An 18,853-nucleotide genomic window follows, 5' to 3' on the forward strand; every position below is an offset into this window, starting at 1 on the left:
TTGTCTTCCCCATGCTCGTATAGGTAGCTGAAAGTCTCACCACTGCTCCCCAGAACTCCACTTCAGCTTCATGCACATGTTTCCTGGGGCGTGTTGGGGTGCACTTTGACGAGGACAAGGGGTGCATGAAGGATGGTGTGGGGAGTTGACGTTCGCTACAAAACTTCAGAGGTAGCACAAGCCTCGTTCCGCACTGCTGGCCCTAGTATCACGTTATTTACATTGTTACCAAATATGGGTATCATCCTACGCGGGCTTCAAGCTTTCTCGTCCGGCAACACAAACAACTCCACAACCCTGCTCATCCGCTGCCTCCTGATCTGCTTATCCTTGTCCTTCAAGTTAGCCTTCTCCGGCACCTTGACGATCGCATCGGCAAAAGCACTCGACAGCCCTTTCTCCACACTAAGCATCTGCATCTTCTGCGCTTCGCTTGCGCTCCTTACTCGCCCCGCCACGCCCGTCAAGGTACGTTTGAGCGGGCTTGTCGGTCCTTTAAGCGCCTGCTCGACCCTTGTCGCCGTACGCACCTCGGCTGCAATGCGCGCGAGCATCGACGTCAAGAGCACGAAGCAGACATTGTGGTTTGGCGCGCCCGCCATGATCTCCAAGATCCACGTGCGCTCCTCTTCGCGGCTCAGCTGCTTCTTGCTCCGGGTCTGCTCTTCGTAACCCGCCTCGATCTTCTTCCATAGCTCTGCCGTGATGACGCCGTCCTCTAGACTGCGCAGGAACAGCATCATCGTCTCCGCTAGGCACTCGACGCGCAGCAACGACGACGTCTCCGCTCCGAAAACTCGCTCTAGGGGCGAGTCAGTGTCGAGCGCATCGATGATGGCACATTTCGCCGAGTCGCGCTCAGCAGCGTCCTGCACCGTCCACGTCTCTGCTGCAAAGGGCCATCCGCCGCCCGAGCTGAGCTGCGCCTGCGACAACCACGGCGCCTTTGTGCCATCTTCGTGGTCAGTCATGTCCCACTCGGCGACGACGCGCTCGACTAGGTCTTCTAGAACCTCCGTCAGCCGGAACAGTTCCCGCGGAGCTGACCACTTTACCCCTGCGTCTTTGGAGGGACTGTCACTGTCGCCATTGCCCTCTGGCCGCTGGCCTTGCAGTTTTCTGATGCCGCCCTCCGGTATGCGGATGAGCTTGTCGATGGACCGAGCGAGGCTTGTTTGGAGCCAGCTGGCGCGCACCTGTAGAAAGTGATCACGGCCGTCGGAGACGCGCAGAACGAGAATATCCTCAAGTTGTGCCTTCCCGTCATTCAGCTCGTGGACCAGACTCATGTCGTCTACCTTCAGAACCATATCAATGTTGCAGGCATCTCCAGGCTCCAGTGTATATGACGCAGGGGTGTTCGGTTTCGTTGACTTATCCGGCTCTCGGTCGAAACGCAACGAGAGCCACGGTGGGGGCTGGACTTCGCTGTTCTCTTCTCCGGGGGTCCCAAAGAAGCTGATAGTCGCAGCCACTTGGCCAGTGTTGGCCACTGTTACATGCCGTCGGCGCATGTCAAGATACTTCACATTGCCGAAATCCACACCCTCGAAATCCGTCTTTGAATCCTCCCTTATTTCTTTCTTACTTGGGTCCTTCTCCACGATCAGCGTAACGCCGGGTCGGCCTTCGTTCTCTGCTCGATCCAGCTCCCAAGCAACTTCGGCGTGCACCTTTGCTTTCAACTCGGGCACAACACTGTCGTACTTGAGTCTGAAGACGGCGTCCAGAGGCTTGTGATCGGACGACAAGACCCGTTGATGTGCCGTGTAATACTCCAATTCGATCTCGTCCTCGAAGCCATCCTTTGTGAGCACCGGAATGGGGTCATCCCGCGCGTCTGTAGCCTCGTTGTAGTCCAAGTCACCATCCGTCTCGGGATCGTACTCGAACAGAATATCGTCGGCATCCTTGTCTAGGCCCTGCCTTTTCATTTCTTCGTCCTTCTTTCTGGCCTCCTCGGCTTCCTTGACTTTTTCATAGTATGCCAGCCGATCGCGACGTGTGCGCCACAGGATGCGGTCGCACCAACTCGGGCAGCGGCGCTTCTCGCTTGAGTCAAAGATGGCCACGGTGCCCACGTCATACTTGTAGGTAGGCAAAAATTCAATGTCACCTTCGCGCCAGCCGTCGTGGAAAGCCTTGCCGAGGCGCTGCTGCTGGCGCAACTCGTCGTGCGGAAGAAGAGACTCGATGGTTGCCTGGAGCGAGGCAGGGTCGAACTTAGCTGGAATGACGACTTCGGCCTCTTCATCGGGCTGCTCGTCGTTGCTAGACTGGTCGGAAGCTTCGGTGGCGGCATCGGAAGATGTGTGGCCAGAAGAAGCAATATCCTTCTCGATCTTCTCTGCATGTCTCTGAGAAAGGTCGTACTCATTCCGTGTATGTAGCATCAAAATCCGGCGCACATCATCACCAGGCATGTCGCCCAAGCGGTAATTCAGGTCACCGACCCAGAAGGCGAAATCCTCGTCGCCAATGCCTTCGACGCTGGGCTGAGTCAGACCAAGAGGGTCGGTGATGGGGTCGAATTTGGTGCGGCTCACGATCTGGGCGGCATCCCAGTTTCGTCTTTCCAACGACGCCTTGTCGGCGCCAGCAGCCAAATGCGAGTTGATGAATACCAAGCGCGTGGTCTCGCCTAAAACTATCCTAGCCGTGACGGCGCCCTTGTTTCCCATGTAGCCCATCAAACCGGTCCCAACGCTTGTTGTGCTCACGCATCTTACCTCAGGGGCGATGGTAGGTGAGGCGTAGACGAGAATGAGCAAGCCGATGAGCTGCTGCTCGGCGACGAGCTGGTAGCCCTGGGGCAGGTGGTATTGCATGGCGGCTTTGAACTTGGCAGCGGTCGCAGGATCGGTGTATGGTCTCAAGGCTTCGGCGGCCGAAGAAATGTCGACGACCTCCTGCAGCCCCAAGACGTACAGAGAAATATCGTCGTCGCCTGGCACGCTGGCATGATCATTCTTGGGCAAGGTCGACTCCTCGTTCGTGTGCCGGGTCTCCTGGGCGGTGGGGCCCTCGCGCGGGTTATCATCAGCTTGTGCGGTGCCGGTAGCCTGAGGATTATTGGGGTCAGAGACACCCAGACCGGACAAGGCCTCCTCGACGCCTTTTCCTCCAACGAACCAACCGCCCAGGTCCTTCTCGGTGCCCTTGAAAGCAGCGACGTTCCAGGTGCCGACCTTGATGCGAATTTCCTTGGGGCGCACGTACTCATGACGTCGCTCGTGGATTGCTTGCCAGAGACTCTGAGGGGTCGACGAGGGGCCCGGTGTGGCGGAGGGAAAGGCGCCCGGCATGGGCTGGTCCAAGTCGGGGGTGGAGGACGTTTCGGACGACATGGCGGGGGAGGGTTCAGGGAGGAGAGCGGGTTTGGTGATCCTGCGCCTCACATGGCAAGCATCAGCAGCGCTGGGACGTGAGGGTCTCAGGCTTTACGGACAGCTATGAGAGACGCGGCGGGCTGTGCGTCATCCCGCGCACAGGTGAAGTCCGAGCTCGGGCCACCGGCCACCAGAACCCGCGGGGCTGGACACAATAGCAGCAAGAGCAACAATAGCTATTCACTTTTACACGCTCGCGCTTAAGTATCGCTCCGCCCGCCGCCTCCCACTCTTTCCTCCATCCTTCTTCATCCGCTCGGAGCATTCCATTGCCGCTGAGGACACCGCGCCGCGCGTTGATCGCAAGCTCCTTCGACTCGGTATCGATTCATCAACCTCGTTCAACGACCCATCCACCATCCGCAGTCATGGCCCCAGCCAAGAACAAGTCGCGCGCAGCCGCCGCCGTCTCCGACTACGAGACCGACTACGCTGCCCAGGATTCGCTCGCTAACCTTGCTCCGCCGCCTATTAACCGCACCAACGACGAACTTAACCTGGCTGTGCTCCGCCGCCACTATCCTGACCTTATCTCCATCGTCTCGATCGCTTCTTTCTGTGTCGTCTATGCTTTCTCACCCACCACTCAGGCCTGGGAGAAGTACGGCGTTGATGGTACTCTTTTCATCAACCAGCTCACTCCCTCCGAGGAAGGAGTGTCCCGCTTCTCCGTTGTGGTTTTCAACCGCCGTTCCATGGAGAAGTTCTCTGTCGAACTCAAGACTGCCGACGATGTCGAAGTGACCGACGACTATGTCATCCTTCAGAGCCAGCACGACGATGGAAGTCTGCAGATTTTCGGCCTCTGGATCTTCACCGAGCCGCCCCCGTCGTCCACCGCTCATGCTCGCGAGATCAACGGCGAGATGATCAAGCAGGTCGCCGCTCTGGTTGACAACAGCCGCAAGACCCTGGAGGCCATGAACAACGAGTCTTCCGACGAGCCCGACAGTGTCCCCATGGGCCGCCAGCTCTCTCTTCGCGAGCTCTTCGGCAAGCAGCGTGAGGCCGACGCCGGCTTCTCCATCCACCACCATGAGACTCCTCACATCCCGGAAGCCTCGACCCTCCCGGCCATTCCCAACTATCCTCAGTCTCAGGTTCAGGCCACTCAGCCGGCTCAGCAGCCCGCCGCGAACCCTGCCAACGTGGCCACTCCTCGTTTCACCAACACTCCCGACACGGATTTCTTCCTGTCGGCCCCCAAGGTCACTCCTACCCAGGGCCAGCGCAAGCCCAAGCACCACCCCCCTCGTCGCCAGCACTCCAAGGAGACCCCGCCCGTCCCGGCCCAGTACGCTGCCGACTACGCGAACATGGAGCGTCAGGAGTTCTATGACGTCTTCCAGAAGACTGGCGCTGAAGGCTGGACTGGTTCGTAACCATACCGCGTTGCTCCCCCCCTCCACTCACGATGCCCGTTGATACTACGTTCGCAGTTGTCAACACCCCCTTTGGTTCATTCCCGGTCAATGGCTACATGCAGGCTCAAGACGCCTTCCTCGCCTACAAGAGCAACCTCCGGGCCGACAAGATCGAGAGTGGCGGCCACAACGTCACCTTCGAATCCACTTACACTCCGACTGTCCGTGGCAAGAAGATGACCTCCAAGAAGGTCACTTCCAAGTCCGTCACCAAGCTCTAAATGTAAGTTTCCCCTCATTTCACCTAACCTTTCTTCTTACTAATCGACTCGGTAGTGGAATATGGTGGAAACTTGGTAATTGGTGATTTGAACTGAAGCTTCTCTACTGGAATCGAAAAACCTCTGCTGGAATCGAAAGCCCCCCGCTGGGATTGATAAACCTCTGCTGGAATTGAAACGCCTCTGGTGGAATTGAAACTCTCTACTGAGCTGGTATATATCTGCTAAAGCAAAAAAATGGCAAGCTAGCCTTAGGCTAGCTATATAGGTTGGCCACCGTTGGGCCTCGAAAATCAAGCTGCTTCTTCTCTCACTATCTCCTCTATATACCTGGCCACCTTCTCGGCTACTGTGATGCTGTGGTTCGGGTCTGTGCTCATAACGTCAGCTTTTGCTCAACGGCCACATCCACAGTCGAAGAATCCATCCGGACTCGGCTCCCAAAGGCAGTCCCTCTCGTCCGGACAACCGCTTCAAAACTCTGGCTGGAAAAAAAAAAACCGTCGAAACTCACCGATGCAAAAGCCGTGCGGAATCCCGCTCTCATCCACCTCCATGACGGGCTTCCACTTCTCCTCGTCCCGCTTCTCGGCCCTCGCCCTGCCCCTGGCCTTGATCAACTCGTCCCTCGTCTCGTCAGCAACCCAGTGGTCCTCCTTTCCGAACAGGAAAAACAGCTTGGGGCGAGCGACTCCAACGGGGCTGGGTTCGGCGGCGCCCCAGACCTCGGCGTCCCAGGCGTCGTGGGTGATGGTCTGGAGCTCGTCGGTGGCCATGTGCAGGGCCTGGCGGACGCCGTGGGGGCTCTTCAGGAACTCGGCGGTGGTGCGGGCGGCGTCAGGCGGCTGGGCGAGGATGAGGGCGAGCAGCTCGGTGAGGAGGAGGGTGGGGAAGAAAAAGGTGAGGGCGTGGGCGAGGAAGTGGGCGAGAATGGCGAGGTTGGGGATGGATTCGAGCAGCATCTGTGACGAATTTTGTTAGTATATTTTCTGCCGATATGGTAGGACGACAACTCACGGTGAGCTTCAGCCCGCTGCTGCTCTTGGCGATATGCGTCACGGTCGGGAACAAGCACACGCTTCCAACAATTCTGCCGCCCTCTTTTTCCTCGACGTCGACGCTGACATCGGCATCCGCATTCAGCATGACCGCGCCGTCATCGACCTTCTCTTTCTCTCCCATCCTTCGCTTTTTTTCTTGCAGCGCCTCCCTCCACCTCTTCACCACCTCCAGCGCCATGTATGCGCCCACCGAATGCCCAATCACCACGACCCTCGTCTCCTCCGCATCCCCCTCTTTCCCGTCAACCTCCTCTCCCGCCCCATTAACCAGCACCGCCGACCCCGACCCGTACCTCTCGCCATCGTCGTCCGCCTCTTCCCTCATCCCCCTCACATGGTCCCACAGAGCCCACTCCACGCCATCAATCTGCTCTTGCAGGTCGAACGGCGGCTTCTTCTGCTTCCTCCATCCTCCCTTGATCCCTCTCCTCCCCTCCCTCACGTTCGCCGGCCACACACCACCAGCCTCGCACCCCCTGCTCTCAAAACCGGACAAGCTCCTCCCGAAAACCTCGAAGGCGTGCCTAGGCGCAAGCGTCGGGTGCGCAGTGAGCAGGAAGTGCAGGTGCGACAGGAAGAGGTCGTAGTAGCCGACCAGGCCTGGGTTTCCGGTGACAAAGTAGATGAGCCAGCGCTTGCGCGGGCCGGCGGCGGGACCGAAGCGCTCGGCGAGGAAGGTGTTTGTGGTTGGGGAGGTAGGTGGGAGGGGAGGAGGTGAAGAGGCGGGAAGAGTGAAGATGGTTGGGGGTCTGTTCCGCATGATTTTTTTGCTATGGAGAAATGAAATGGTACGGGGGAGGGAGGGAGCGTATGTGTTGAAGAAATAACAAGGAAAAATTGTTTGTTGATACTGATGATGCAAGGAAAAGGTGGAGAAAGAGTGGATGATTTGTTCCAAAGGCCCCGGCTTTCTATCCGGGGGAGAGCAGCGAAGGGATGCGGTGAAGGACGGCGCCGGTAGATTCTTTTCGGGAGTGCCGCGTGCGCAGGTTGGATGGCGGGCGGATTAGACCGATAACGATGGCGCGGGCGCCGGGCCGGGAGTCAATGCAAGCCCTTTCCTTTGCTCTTGGCGAAGCTGTATGGCTCCGCTGGGGACCCGAAGGTAATACACAACAAGGATGACAGCAGTTACTCAGGTCTCAGAAAAGTCGAACCAGCAGGGACGATCAGGGGCCTGGCTCTTTTCCTCGCGCGTGCGGCGAGGCAGCAGGGCGGCGGCCGTGGATCCTGGCACAGAGCGAGCGCTGCGAAGGGTGGAAGGAAAGCGGATTGAGTTACATAGGAACGGCGGGCAAAGGGTGGAGTGGATGATGCGTTGATGTTCGGGGGAGTGGGCACCCAGCTTCTTGTTGGAGAGGCTGCACGGGGCAGCTGGAGCCTGCGCCCGCTCCCGCCAGCACACGCCCTCGCTACGCGCTAGCCGGTTGCGGTAAGAGAAACACCCATGTCGCAGCGCCGTCGTCCGTTTGCACCCGCCAGCCGTCTAGAGCGTTGGTGAGCAGCGTGCGCCAACTGAACACCGCCTTTGCGCCGTGGCGGGGCAGCTGAAGGCACATGGTACATGGCACATGGCATCCGCACTGACCCACTCTGTGACTCGACTGATAACCTCGTCATACTGGTCGCTACCTAATCTGTCCCTGCCAGCGGGAACATGTGAAAATTCCACTCTGCCCAATCACATCAACGAGCGTACAGCTCCCCTTCAACGAAAATTTCTTCACCGAGCAGCTACACACTCTCGGTAAGTAGGTCGACCTTTGCGCACTTGGACGTGTCGATGGGCATGCTGTTGATGGCGTCGTGCCACTTGAGCTCGTAGCGCTTGCCACCTTTGCCGCTCGCTCGACACACCACCCACCCGTCGAACCGGTCGTTATCCCACCAGAAGGAGCCCCACGTCACCCGCATGCGGTGCGTGCCGACATCCTTGCTGATGAACACCGACGAGTACGCGTCTTGATCGCTGTCGCGGTACATTGTCACTCCCGAGTACTTGCACTGCTCGTGCGACAGCAACACCGACGTCGTATCCACATCGAAGAAGAACTTGCCCCCCTTGGGACGATCGTACGAGAGCGTGGGCACCGCGTTGGGCCCGTCTGTTGAGTATTAGCAGCAGCAACATCTTGATAGTTGTCTATTTCAACTCACCGTACTTGGCCTCCTCGACGTAAAGGTTCTCAAACTCAGTACTGCCTTTGCCCGAGATGTGCGTGCGCAGCCGGAACAGCTTATTATCCTTCTCAAGCTGGTCCTGACACCGGTCGCCTCCAGGTTGCTGTGACGGCTTGGCGCTAGTTGTCAGTGTAGTCGGCTTGGCTTTTGTCGTCTGCATTGTGGGCTTGGGCTTGGTCGTCTGCTTCGTCGGTCTGACATTGGTCGTTTGCTTAGTTGGCTTCACTTTTGTCGTCTGCCTCGTCGGCTTTACTTTTGTCGTCTTCCTCGTCGGCTTTGCTTTTGTCGTCTGCATTGTGGGCTTGGTCGTCTTCCTCGTCGGCTTTGCTTTTGTAGTTTGCACTGTGGGCTTGGTCGTCTTCCTCGTCGGCTTTGCTTTTGTCGTCTGCCTCGTCGGCTTTGCTTTGGTCGTCTGCCTCGTCGGCTTGATCTTGGTCGTCTGCTTCGTCGGTCTGACTTTGGTCGTTTGCTTAGTTGGCTTGACATGAGTCGTCAGCGTGGACGGCCTTCCCGAGACAGTTGTCGTCCCAAGACAACAACGAGTGACAGTCTCCGTTTTGACGCCCTTCCTATGGGTGCTATGACGCCTTGTCGAGAGCTTCTTGGTAGAAGGCTTTCTAGAGGAGGATCTTGACGGCCTCTTAGTCGGTCTAGCCGGGGTAGGCTTGCTAGTAGATTTGGCAGTAGGCTTGCTAGTAGGTTTGGCAGTAGGCTTTCCAGTAGGCCTCTGAGTAGGCCTAGCGCTGGGCCTTCGAGTAAGCTCGGTGCTGGACTTCTCAACCTTGCTCGTGTCGGGCTTCCTGGTCCTGGTTGTGATGGGCTCCTGGACCTTGCTTGAACTCTTCGGCCTTGGGGGTTGCTTTGGCCGGGATGCTGATTCAGAAACCTGTGTAGTTGTGACTTGCGTCTTCGTGGCCTGGTAATGGCTGATAGTCTCGTAGTATGTTGTGGTTCCAACTTCTCCATCACCTCCAACGACCGAGAAGTATGACACAATCTCACGAATAACATCAGAGTTGGCAGCCGTGAATGTTGTAGTCGAAGGCTTTGGGACGGTACGAGTAATAGTCTTTGTAGTTTCTCCCTTGCCAGAGCGTGTAGCGGTCGCTTGCTGCGAAGTCTTTCCGATGCTGTCCGTCGGGGGTGGTGCTGGAGGCTCCGGCGTGGTAGTGTCCACGGTGGTCGTACTAGCCGTGGAAGTCCCCTCAACACTGTTCGTACTAGCCGTGGAAGTCCCCTCAACGCTGTTCGTACTATCTGGTGCTGGCGGTGGCGGTGGTGGGTCGTCCTGCACTTCTTCCGGCTTCACGCCATTATCGTCTTCCTTCGGCCCAAGTGTGACGCACACGAAGGCTGTAATCTGCCCGACGAAGCTCGTTGTGGTGCGCGTCACATCGTTCTCGATGATCTGCTGAATGTCGTTGCCGTGCCCATCATCCCCTACCTTCACCGTCTGGACCTTCTCTGGCCCCTTTATGGTACATTTGCCGCCAATTGTGGCATAACTAGTGTGAGTCACAGTCGGGATGCTTGTCGTGCACACCTCATGCATGATGCTGACCGTGCCAGAGCCATTGTCAGAGACGTGCCGGACCTTATCAGTACAAGGGTAGCCGGGGTAGACGGTCGACGTCGAAGCTAAGTGAATCTGGCAGAGCCCGCAGATTAACAATGCTGTCCTATTGTTATGTTCACTTGTAGTGAGCTTACCGTGGTTACCGCGTTGAGGAAGTCGCGTGCATCGATTGCAACCATCTTGTTGAAAACACACTGCAACCCTCGTCAAAGACCCGCAACCTGAAGCTTTGAACACAGACTTGTTGAGGCTGGACGTGAAGAGATGGGGGAAAGTAAGCTAGTCTGCAGGGACAAGGTCATTTTTGTATCGCACATTTCCCTCATATTGAGCTCTTTCTTGCCTAGCCTGGTGCGAATACAGGGCTTCCCAACAGCATACGCTAATCGAGGGACGATGGAACTTTTGGGTCCGATAGCAAGCAGTAAAGGGAGGAACGAGCCATTTCTCCTCCTGGTAACAGACTCCAAAGCTTGTATCGATTAGCAATGGTGGGAGAACCTACTAGGATGAAAGCTGCATTCTGACAGCGTGCTCAAGTTGGGCGTATAAATGACAGGACTAGGATACCGCGTGTGTATACAGATGTCGTGCATCTATATTCAACACCTCAATACCAGGTGAATCGAGCATGTGGGACGATTCGTAGCCATCATCAGCAACAAGAGGTGTAGACGCTTAGCTAATAGCGTACGATAGTGAACAGGGCGTAAGCTGCTAGTCCACTACCTAGACAAAGAGAATGGGTCAGTACGGTAGATGGGTCCCACTGACTTTTAAACGCTGGCCTCAACTGCTTTTTATCAGAACCCCATGGGGAATATTGTATCACTGCATTGCCCTAAAATGCCCATAGAGTTTCGATAGGCCCAGCCGACAACCTACTCCCAGTGGAACTCCAAGAACAACGGCCCAGGTGGGTTTTTGTGAATATTTAAGAGGGAAGATGCGGTCGATGATGCCAGAGCAATGGCTTCGAAGGCTGCAGTTATTGACCGAGCGTCATTCAACAAATCTCCCTTTGTAACACGAGTGCCAGGCACGTTAGCGGCTATAACGTCCAGAATAAGTAGATGTACTTACCTGCTCTCTTTGGACGTTGAGGCTGGCACAGGTCGAGGTTCCAATGGCATGACCCAGAGAATTACAAGGGCGCACTACAAGGCGTTCGATTACTGAAAGACGTTAGACCTTCCCCTACCAGTTCCCACATTATCGATCGCCTGGTCTGACTTCCCCCAGAGACTATCAATTGCTCCTGTTACACCCGTCAACCTTTCACTCAGTCGATGCGTAATCCTCACTAGCACCCTTGCTTTATATTCATTTTAATAAGCTTGTTAGACGGGGATAAAGACGTTAAACTGGCATGGAGACCAAACTTCGAATGTGAAAATTTTTTTTGTCTGGCGCCAGCATTCGATCATTCCTCCCTTGAACCCAAGTATCAGATAACGCCGTTGCTCATGCACAACCACCCTTGCATCTGCTATCAGCCCTAAGTGAGAGCTCAACCAGTTGAAGGCTATCCAAGATGGAGCCTACTCGTCTTCGTCGTCTAGCCCACCCATTGGCGTGTCTGCATCACCATTTGCCGGCGCTGCCCCACCATCCTCATCCTCATCGTCATCATCTACGACACGTTTCCGATGCCTACTTGCCACAGGAACGTCCTCGTCTCCGCTCTCCGCATCTGGCCTCGGCGAACCCTCGGCATCGTTGACCTTGGCAGCCAAAGACTCGTTCGCCGCCTGCGCCGTGTCATCCAGGTCCGACTCATCGTCGCTCTGCACGAATTCGCTCGACTTGTACTTGCTGTTCTGCACTTTGGTCTTGCGCTCGAGCTTTCTCTTCTTCTTCTTGCGTGGCTTGTCGTCATCGGACCCACCGGGCGTGGCTGATGTGGTGGTCCGGCGCCTGGAGCGACGACCTTTACCACCTGCTTCACTGTCCGAGCCAGCCTCTCCCTCGCTGTCCGAATCGGCGCCCTTCTTCTTACGCTTGCCACCTCCGCCACGGCTCTTCTTCTGGCGCTTCTTACGCTCACCTGTCTCCGTGTCTGTCGTCAGTTCAGCCTCTTGCACACGCTTCTCTTCCTCAGCACGCTTGGAAGCAAGCTCGCGGTCGCGTTCTTGCATCTTCTGGCGCTCTTCTTGAATTTGACGGAGACGCTCAGCTTCGGCTTCTTCCTTCTGCCGCTTCTCTTCCTCTCGCTTCTTGATCTCGGCTTCACGTTTCTCACGAGCTTCTCGAAGCTTGGCGGCATTCTTTTCCTCGTACTCGCGCTGGTTCTGAATAGCACGCTCGAGCTGCTTGCGCTGTGTGTTGCGGCCCATGTTAGCACGCGCTTCGATGTCTTGGCGCGGGAATGGTGGGTTCGGCGATTTTGCAATAGCGCTGAATGCTTCGATGGCATTGTCCAAGCCCTTTGCTGCAGCCTCCACCTCCTCGAGGGAACGGGCGTTCTCGGGAAGGGTGTGGATGAGCTGAGCGATCTGGATCTGGACGAAGGCGACGTTGAATTTGAAGTGATCCTGTTCCGGGGCGACTTCAAGAGCCTAAATTCCGTTAGTCTTTGTTATCCTTGTTGAATCATATTACTTACCCTTTGCGAGTAGTCTAAGGAGGTCTTCATGGCCTGGATGTTCTTTTCCTGCTTGCCCTTTAGTAGCCAGACGCGACCTAGGCAAGCCAAGATAGTAGCATCGCGTGCGCGGTCCTTTGCAAGTGCCGTCTCATAGTTCTCGATGGCGCGAGAGTATTGCTTGAGTTCACAGTAAACGTGTCCGAGGTTGATATACACGCTTGCGTCCTTCATGGTCTCTTTGACCTTGGTGAAGAGCTGCACGGCGCCGGCGAAGTCCTTGTTGCATTCGATGAGCGCAATGCCGATGCCTTGCGCAGCATAAGCGTTCTTCGGATCCAGCTGAAGGGCCTTGTCGAAGAATTCAACGGCTCTTTGGTACATCTTGCGCCGCTTCTCTTTGTCCTGTTCAGTGTCTCTCCGCATTTCGCGGGCAATTGCCAGGTAGATGTTGCCCATGCCAGTGAGCGAATACCGATCGTGCTTGTCAAACTGCTGCAAAGTATGCTTGTAATGACGTTGTTCTTGGTCCTCGTTGATGTTGTTGGTCCGCTTCTTAGCTTTGCGCAGATACCAACCATACAAAGCGCGCACTTCCAAGTTCGCGGTCTCGGCTTTGTACAATTCTGACATGGCCTTCGGGCCCTCGTCCTGAGGGCTTTGTCGAAGCTTGATATACGTAAGACGGATGTTGGCATCCACATAGTCGCTGTGTCGTTGAAGTAGGCCTTCATAAACCTTCTTGGCCTCGTCCCACATACCCTCAGCCTCGTACGTGCGAGCCAAGCTGTAGGAGATCGTCGTCACCAGAGCATCGGTGTCAACGGACTGGTCCTTGTCGCCTACTTTCACACACGCATTCAAAGCGGACTGGAACAACTCGCGAGCCTGGACGTACTTTTCCTGTTGGTAGTAGAAGCAGCCCATGTTGTTGAGCAGCTGCGGTGGCAGGTTTTCGCGAAGGCTGTTAAGGTGCGCCCGCTTGGCCTCTTCGTAGACCGCTTTTGCGGCCTCGTAGTTTTCCTGCTTAGGCTCCGGCGGCTGGGGTTCATCTGGCCGATCCTCCTCCGGAATTTCGTCCAATTCCATCTGCTCGACCTGGTGCAAACATTGGAGACTCTTCTCAGGATGGTCGGTCTCATACAGACGCGCAAGATTGAGGAGAACAGCCGTATCCGGAGAGACCTTGCGCTTGGGATCTTTCCACGCCGAGCGAACACTCTCAAGGAGAGAGATGGCCTTCTTTAGCTCGTTTGACTTGTCTTCTTTTGAGTTCGCGGCTTGAGCTGCGAAGACATCTTCAGCGTAAAGAGACCCCAGGAGAATCATGGCCTCAGTGCTCTTGCTCTGTTGGATGATCTTCTCCAATCGCAGCTTGGCGCCCTCGAAGTCCTGCATCATGATTCGAATCTGAGCCATACCAAACTTGGCTGGGAGGTAGCCCCGATCTTCACCACCGCGTGCAGTGTCGGCCCTCTGGTAGTACTCAAGCGCCTTGGAAATTTCGTTCTCGTAGTGCTCCTTCCTACCGAGGAGATACCAGCCATCGCTGGCAACGGCATTAACATCGGTGAAGTCGATAGACCTCCTCGACAGCCGCTCCACTTGGGCCATCGCCTTCCTCATCAGAAAGTATCCTCCAAAGGTAGCGCAAGTCAGCGGGTACTTGTCGTCCAGCTTGAACGCCTTCTGCGTGTATTGCGTCATCGCTTTCTTGTACACGGGAGCGAAATCGGGCGAAGAAGTTGGGTATTGGGAGGAGACATTAAGGTGATAAAGGCCAAGGAGAATGTTGGCAGTCTTGGAGTCGGGACACTGCAAAGTCTCGTTAGCGATGCCCCGCTGCTTTCGCACAGAAGAGCTTACCAGTTCCAGTGCCCTTTCCCATGCGTTCCTGGCGTCATCCTTGTATCCCAATTGCCAAAGACAGCATCCGATACCAATGCGAGGATCGGGGTCGACCATGTCAGGAGCTTGGCCGAGTACCTGCTGGTAGGATGCCAGAGCATCCGCATACTTGCCAAGCGAGTATTGAACTCGCGCCTTTCCAAGAGTGGCCATAAGATTCTTGCCTCCATATGCGCGAAGGGAGTCGTCGAAGCATTTTGCGGCTTGCCGCAGCGCATCAGTGCGTTCTGCGCTGTCAGGAGCGCCGGATTTTGTTTGCGTGATAGCAGAGGCGCGAAGGAGGTATAGAACTCCACGGGCCAAGAAAAGAGGGGCGTAAGAAGGACTGATGCGTGATGCGTCGTTGAGGTTTGAAGTAGCGGCCTGGATCCACTGCTCCTTGGTCTTGAGTTCCGGCCCAGCGCCCTCTGTGGAAAGTCAGTTTTTGCATATAAACGCGAGTGGGCAGGCGTGGGGATACTCACCAGGCCTGAGACGGGGAGCCTCGCGGCACATGCAAAGATTCAGCCAGAACAGAGCACTCAGGATGCTAAGCTTCTCCTCGGCACCGGCTCTGCTAAAGGCATCGCGGGCCTTGTGCAGAATGTCGATGGCCAAAGTGATCTTACGCTGCTTGGCATAGGCCAAAGCGATGGTCATCCATGTAGACTTCACCACACTCTCATTCTCCAACAGAATGCAGAGCTCGGTAGGATCATCGGCCAGCTCGACAAGGTCGATTTCGACCTGCTCGACAACATCTCCTTCGGCGACCGTTACGTCAATGACACCAGGGATATCCGAGAAGCGCTTCGACTCGATGATGCCATTGGCGGAGCCATGGCCGTTGACGCCGTTTGCAAGGCCGTTTGGAGCAGCCATGGTGGGTTATGTTCGCGCGGAGGTGAGGTGGGCGCCGGGTCTTCGAGAGGGTCGAGGCGCGGGGGGAGGTGGGCGCGTTATACGCCCATCAAGGTCGCGCCGACGGTCCGGGGTGGAGGGCGGTTGCGGCGATGTTTGGGGTGGAGGGAAGAAGATGCGAAAGCGTATGGCGTTGACGCGAGACAGGCAAGCGTGAATGCAACAGTCGAGCTGCGCGACGCTCGCCGGCCACGCTGGTCTTGGCGCCCCGACCGACCGGCCCGTTAATCCCTGCCGCCGATCACTTGCCATCGCCGGCGCCATAGGTCTCCAGCATTTATCTTTCCTTGCCGTGCATCACCCACTGATTTGCAAGCGCTATGATCTTCAAAGCTTTTGCATATGGACGGGAACTGCTCAGTACCCTGCATCCTCAAACACCGGACTTGCGAAGTCGCTTTGACACTACTTGCTTCTTTGTTCATGCCGATAGTCACTTTAGCTGCGGATTGGGCAAATACCAAGCCATGTTGTTCACTCATGACTTGCAGACCAACCTTGACCAGGGCCATACTTGCGAAAGCTAAAGCAACAAATAAACGTCCGGCCGCGTCACTATTGTCTGACTTGCATCAAAATTCTCTCTTTTTTTTTGCGCCGGTTGTTTAAACTTGATCGTACTAGCGTTTAAATCGCCTAGAAGTATTCGAGAGGTTTTCGTCTAGTATCTCATAATTTGTCCTCCTACTGGAAGTTAGGCTGTGCTCAAGCTTCCAGAAAGGACCAAGCAAAGGCTGCTGCATGCATGGCTCAAGAGTTCTCCATAGAAATGAAATCGAGTGGCACGCCAAAAAGGAAAAAAAAAAAAGGGAGGGAGAAAGAAAAGCATCCATCGCTGTGTCACAATACTGTTTATTCATGATCGCGGATCTTACCGCAGGACCGTCGGGTACCGGAGTGAGTCTCGCCCGAAAGTTAGCATGATTGGGATGTCAGAGTCTCGGATAACAACCAGCCCTGTCTGAATTAGGAAACGTTTGCGAATGTGGGGGAATCGGCATCTGTGCTGGTCAGCAAAGTCGGTGTTTCATCAGCTCACGAGCCACATGAATGGTTCTAGTCTCTCCGAACCCCTTGTCGTGCCATTTCCTATCTCACTGAAGTCGGTTACATCTGTAGATACCAATGGACGGTTACAATATTCCGTGAGCACGGAAGATTCCATTGTTAATAATTGTAGTCTCCACAGTAGGGTCCAGATACCAAGACTATGCCCTTAATTACATCTCCATCATGCTAAGTGTCATGAACACTGAGCTATGATGTCGCCCTCTACGAAGGATTATCCCTGCTTCTATGAGCTTGTACCCGGAGTCCGTTCGACCTGCTGCCGAGAACATGACCATGTGCCTCGCTTCCAGATCCTTGACGCCTCCACGATGGTGAATGCGAAGTACGACTCCCAAAGCGTCGTCGGCCGACAGGGACTAGAGGCAGATGCGCATTTTAGTGTGAGCGATCGGCAGCATTCGCATTGCTATACCACTGCTCCAGCCGCAAAAGGGTCCATGTCTCTGACCGCCCAAGGCAAGCGGGCTTAATATTCGGTTGTTGCCACTCTGGTGCCGTTACACCGCCGGACCCAGAGGCTCAATCGCTGTCATCGTCGCTTCCATAACCGACAAGCGGACCTTTGGGACGATCTTCATCCTTCTTTCCGGATGTGAAAGTGACGCCCGAGGTCTTCAGCATGGCTAGCGTGGACCCAGAGAAGATACCACCGTCTTCCTCTGGGACTTGCTGTTGTTGCCGCTGATTGACTTCCTCCTCCTGATCAGCTGCTGCTTCGAGCAGTCTTTGTTCCTCTGGCGCATCCAAAAGACCTCCATTTTGCGCCGCTTCCAACTGCGCGGCCTTTTCCTTGGCGTACCACACATCGTCCGGGGCATCATATCCCTGCAAACCAAAGCTTCCCTCGATCTTCCTGCGCTTCTTTGAATCCGGGTCACGGCCTTCGATCTCAGCGACGTAATCGGCGGGCAGGGCGCGACGGATGGCTTCAGCGGCTTGTTCTTCAATGCGACGGGCCTCCCGCTTCTGAGCCTGCGGATTCGGGTCAACAGTGGCCCAGCGTACGTTGAGAATTTCACTGTGATCCAGAGCTTGGTGGGCCATAGCCTCCTTCGCGAACTGTGAGTTTGCTTCGTTGGTGTATGTCACGAAGGCGACGCCGCGGGTGTTGAGAACGCGTACTGCAATGGCCGTTAGCATGACTGGCTCGTGGTTCAGCTGGCGTATGTGCAACTTACTCCTGTCAATCTGGCCCCACTCCTGGAAATGGCGGGCGACAATTTCCTCTATGTCGTCGGTGACATGGATGCGGCCAACGTAAAGAGTCCTGTTCTGCCTCATGAAACTTCCGACACCTCCCATGTCATCACGGTAATCCGCATGCTTGTCTCGGCCAAAGCAGTCCACGTTTGGGTTGAACATGTCGTGGATGGTGGGGAGGCGGTGCAGGTAATCGCAGTCAGCGCCTTTGGGACACAGCCCACGGGCAAAGAAGAGGCAAAAATAGCTCCCCGGCACGCTGTCAGCGCGCGTGTAACCACTGTCGCGGGCGACGTTGCAGCGCGACGGCGCAGCATGCTTGGAGAGGTACTTGTCCTCGCGGTCACCGCCACTCCACTTGTTGTACCAGATGTTGAAGATAGTGCCGGTCTGGGGCGGGGGCTCGGACTTGAAGGTGCTGGGGTCGACCTGGGGACGGGCGGGCCTGCGCTTCTTGCGGATGATCTTCTTCACTCTCTTGCCCTCGGCGTTGGTGGTGATGACGACTTTTTCGGCGCCGTCGGCCGACGTCGTCACTAGCTCTGTGGAGGCGGCATCTGCAGCGGCAGCGGGGGCAGCGGTCTGCTCAGCAACGTCGGTCATGGTGGCAGGCTGGGTAGGTGAGGTTGTCGGACTGCTGGGGTCAGCGCAGAGGCGAAGCTGTTTAGTGTTGTGTCGGCTTGGCGTGTTTGCAAACGTTGCCAAGGCTGCGGCGGGGCCAAGCTTCGCTCGCAGGCAAGTCCGCTGCGTGGAGAGATCTGCGGCCAAAAAAGTCAAAGCCAGATAACGTTGGGCGCGACGTAAACCTCACACGCGCCATGTCTAGCCAACGCCCGCAGATAAACACGATTGCTTTTGGCAGGCTAGATGCCTCGGTCCACGGCTGGAAGCACGGGCAAAAACACTACGCCAGCAGGCTGCACAGGCTGATGCGTACATGGCGACCATTCCACGCCCGTGCGGACGATATGAATGCGGAAATGACTGCCGTTCCAACGATGCCAGATGCAGAGAGAGCCTAAGGCCACGGAATGACGGGGACTCCGGCGCCGACGCGGGCGTTCGACGCCGCCACAGCTCCTTGGCCCAGGTTTAGCCGGGCGGTGACGCATACCGCCATGTCGCCGCCCCGGTGACTTGAAGCGCGTGCTGACAGTTGTGCAAGCTGACGCAGCGGGGCGGCTGCGGTGCCGGGTTCGCGAAGGATGCTGGGAGGGCTCGCGATGGCTCATGATGGCGGGGAGACGCGAAATAAGAGCCATTGCGCGGTCGCCGAAACAGGAAGGGCTTGCGAGGCGGCTGGCCTGGCGCCGCAGGCAGGCCGGTGATCAGACCAAC

At 56.3% G+C, this 18,853-nt stretch overlaps 7 protein-coding genes across 7 annotated transcripts; 1 reads left to right on the top strand and 6 right to left on the bottom strand.

Moving 5' to 3' along the window:
• Positions 1-257: 257 nt before the first annotated feature.
• On the bottom strand, positions 258-3,347 carry LTHEOB_3892 (Phosphatase family protein; the record flags this gene model as incomplete). Its single annotated transcript, XM_035512865.1, has 1 exon — positions 258-3,347. The coding sequence occupies one exon, from the start codon at positions 3,345-3,347 to the stop codon at positions 258-260; it is 3,090 nt and encodes a 1,029-aa protein (XP_035375285.1).
• Positions 3,348-3,757: 410 nt separating this feature from the next.
• Positions 3,758-5,034, top strand: LTHEOB_3893 (Decapping enzyme; the record flags this gene model as incomplete). Its single annotated transcript, XM_035512866.1, has 2 exons — positions 3,758-4,763; positions 4,829-5,034. 2 exons carry the CDS (start codon positions 3,758-3,760, stop codon positions 5,032-5,034), a joined length of 1,212 nt encoding a protein of 403 aa, XP_035375286.1.
• A 293-nt stretch (positions 5,035-5,327) lies between these two features.
• On the bottom strand, positions 5,328-6,855 carry LTHEOB_3894 (MFS transporter; the record flags this gene model as incomplete). The annotated part of the gene is made up of 3 exons (XM_035512867.1): positions 5,328-5,404; positions 5,549-5,996; positions 6,052-6,855. The coding sequence occupies 3 exons, from the start codon at positions 6,853-6,855 to the stop codon at positions 5,328-5,330; spliced, it is 1,329 nt and encodes a 442-aa protein (XP_035375287.1).
• Positions 6,856-7,829: 974 nt separating this feature from the next.
• On the bottom strand, positions 7,830-8,436 carry LTHEOB_3895 (Glycoprotein x; the record flags this gene model as incomplete). The annotated part of the gene is made up of 2 exons (XM_035512868.1): positions 7,830-8,200; positions 8,253-8,436. The coding sequence occupies 2 exons, from the start codon at positions 8,434-8,436 to the stop codon at positions 7,830-7,832; spliced, it is 555 nt and encodes a 184-aa protein (XP_035375288.1).
• A 52-nt stretch (positions 8,437-8,488) lies between these two features.
• LTHEOB_3896 (uncharacterized protein) lies at positions 8,489-10,031 on the bottom strand (the record flags this gene model as incomplete). Its single annotated transcript, XM_035512869.1, has 4 exons — positions 8,489-8,728; positions 8,824-9,747; positions 9,820-9,924; positions 9,987-10,031. The coding sequence occupies 4 exons, from the start codon at positions 10,029-10,031 to the stop codon at positions 8,489-8,491; spliced, it is 1,314 nt and encodes a 437-aa protein (XP_035375289.1).
• A 1,362-nt stretch (positions 10,032-11,393) lies between these two features.
• On the bottom strand, positions 11,394-15,205 carry LTHEOB_3897 (RNA polymerase ii transcription elongation factor protein; the record flags this gene model as incomplete). The annotated part of the gene is made up of 5 exons (XM_035512870.1): positions 11,394-12,410; positions 12,458-13,961; positions 14,022-14,251; positions 14,303-14,751; positions 14,809-15,205. 5 exons carry the CDS (start codon positions 15,203-15,205, stop codon positions 11,394-11,396), a joined length of 3,597 nt encoding a protein of 1,198 aa, XP_035375290.1.
• Positions 15,206-16,834: 1,629 nt separating this feature from the next.
• On the bottom strand, positions 16,835-18,118 carry LTHEOB_3898 (Cell cycle control protein; the record flags this gene model as incomplete). Its single annotated transcript, XM_035512871.1, has 2 exons — positions 16,835-17,436; positions 17,494-18,118. The coding sequence occupies 2 exons, from the start codon at positions 18,116-18,118 to the stop codon at positions 16,835-16,837; spliced, it is 1,227 nt and encodes a 408-aa protein (XP_035375291.1).
• Between the last annotated feature and the right edge of the window lie 735 nt (positions 18,119-18,853).

Source organism: Lasiodiplodia theobromae (genome assembly GCF_012971845.1).
Source record: "Lasiodiplodia theobromae strain AM2As chromosome Unknown scaffold_10, whole genome shotgun sequence".
In the NCBI taxonomy this organism is placed as follows: domain Eukaryota; kingdom Fungi; phylum Ascomycota; class Dothideomycetes; order Botryosphaeriales; family Botryosphaeriaceae; genus Lasiodiplodia; species Lasiodiplodia theobromae.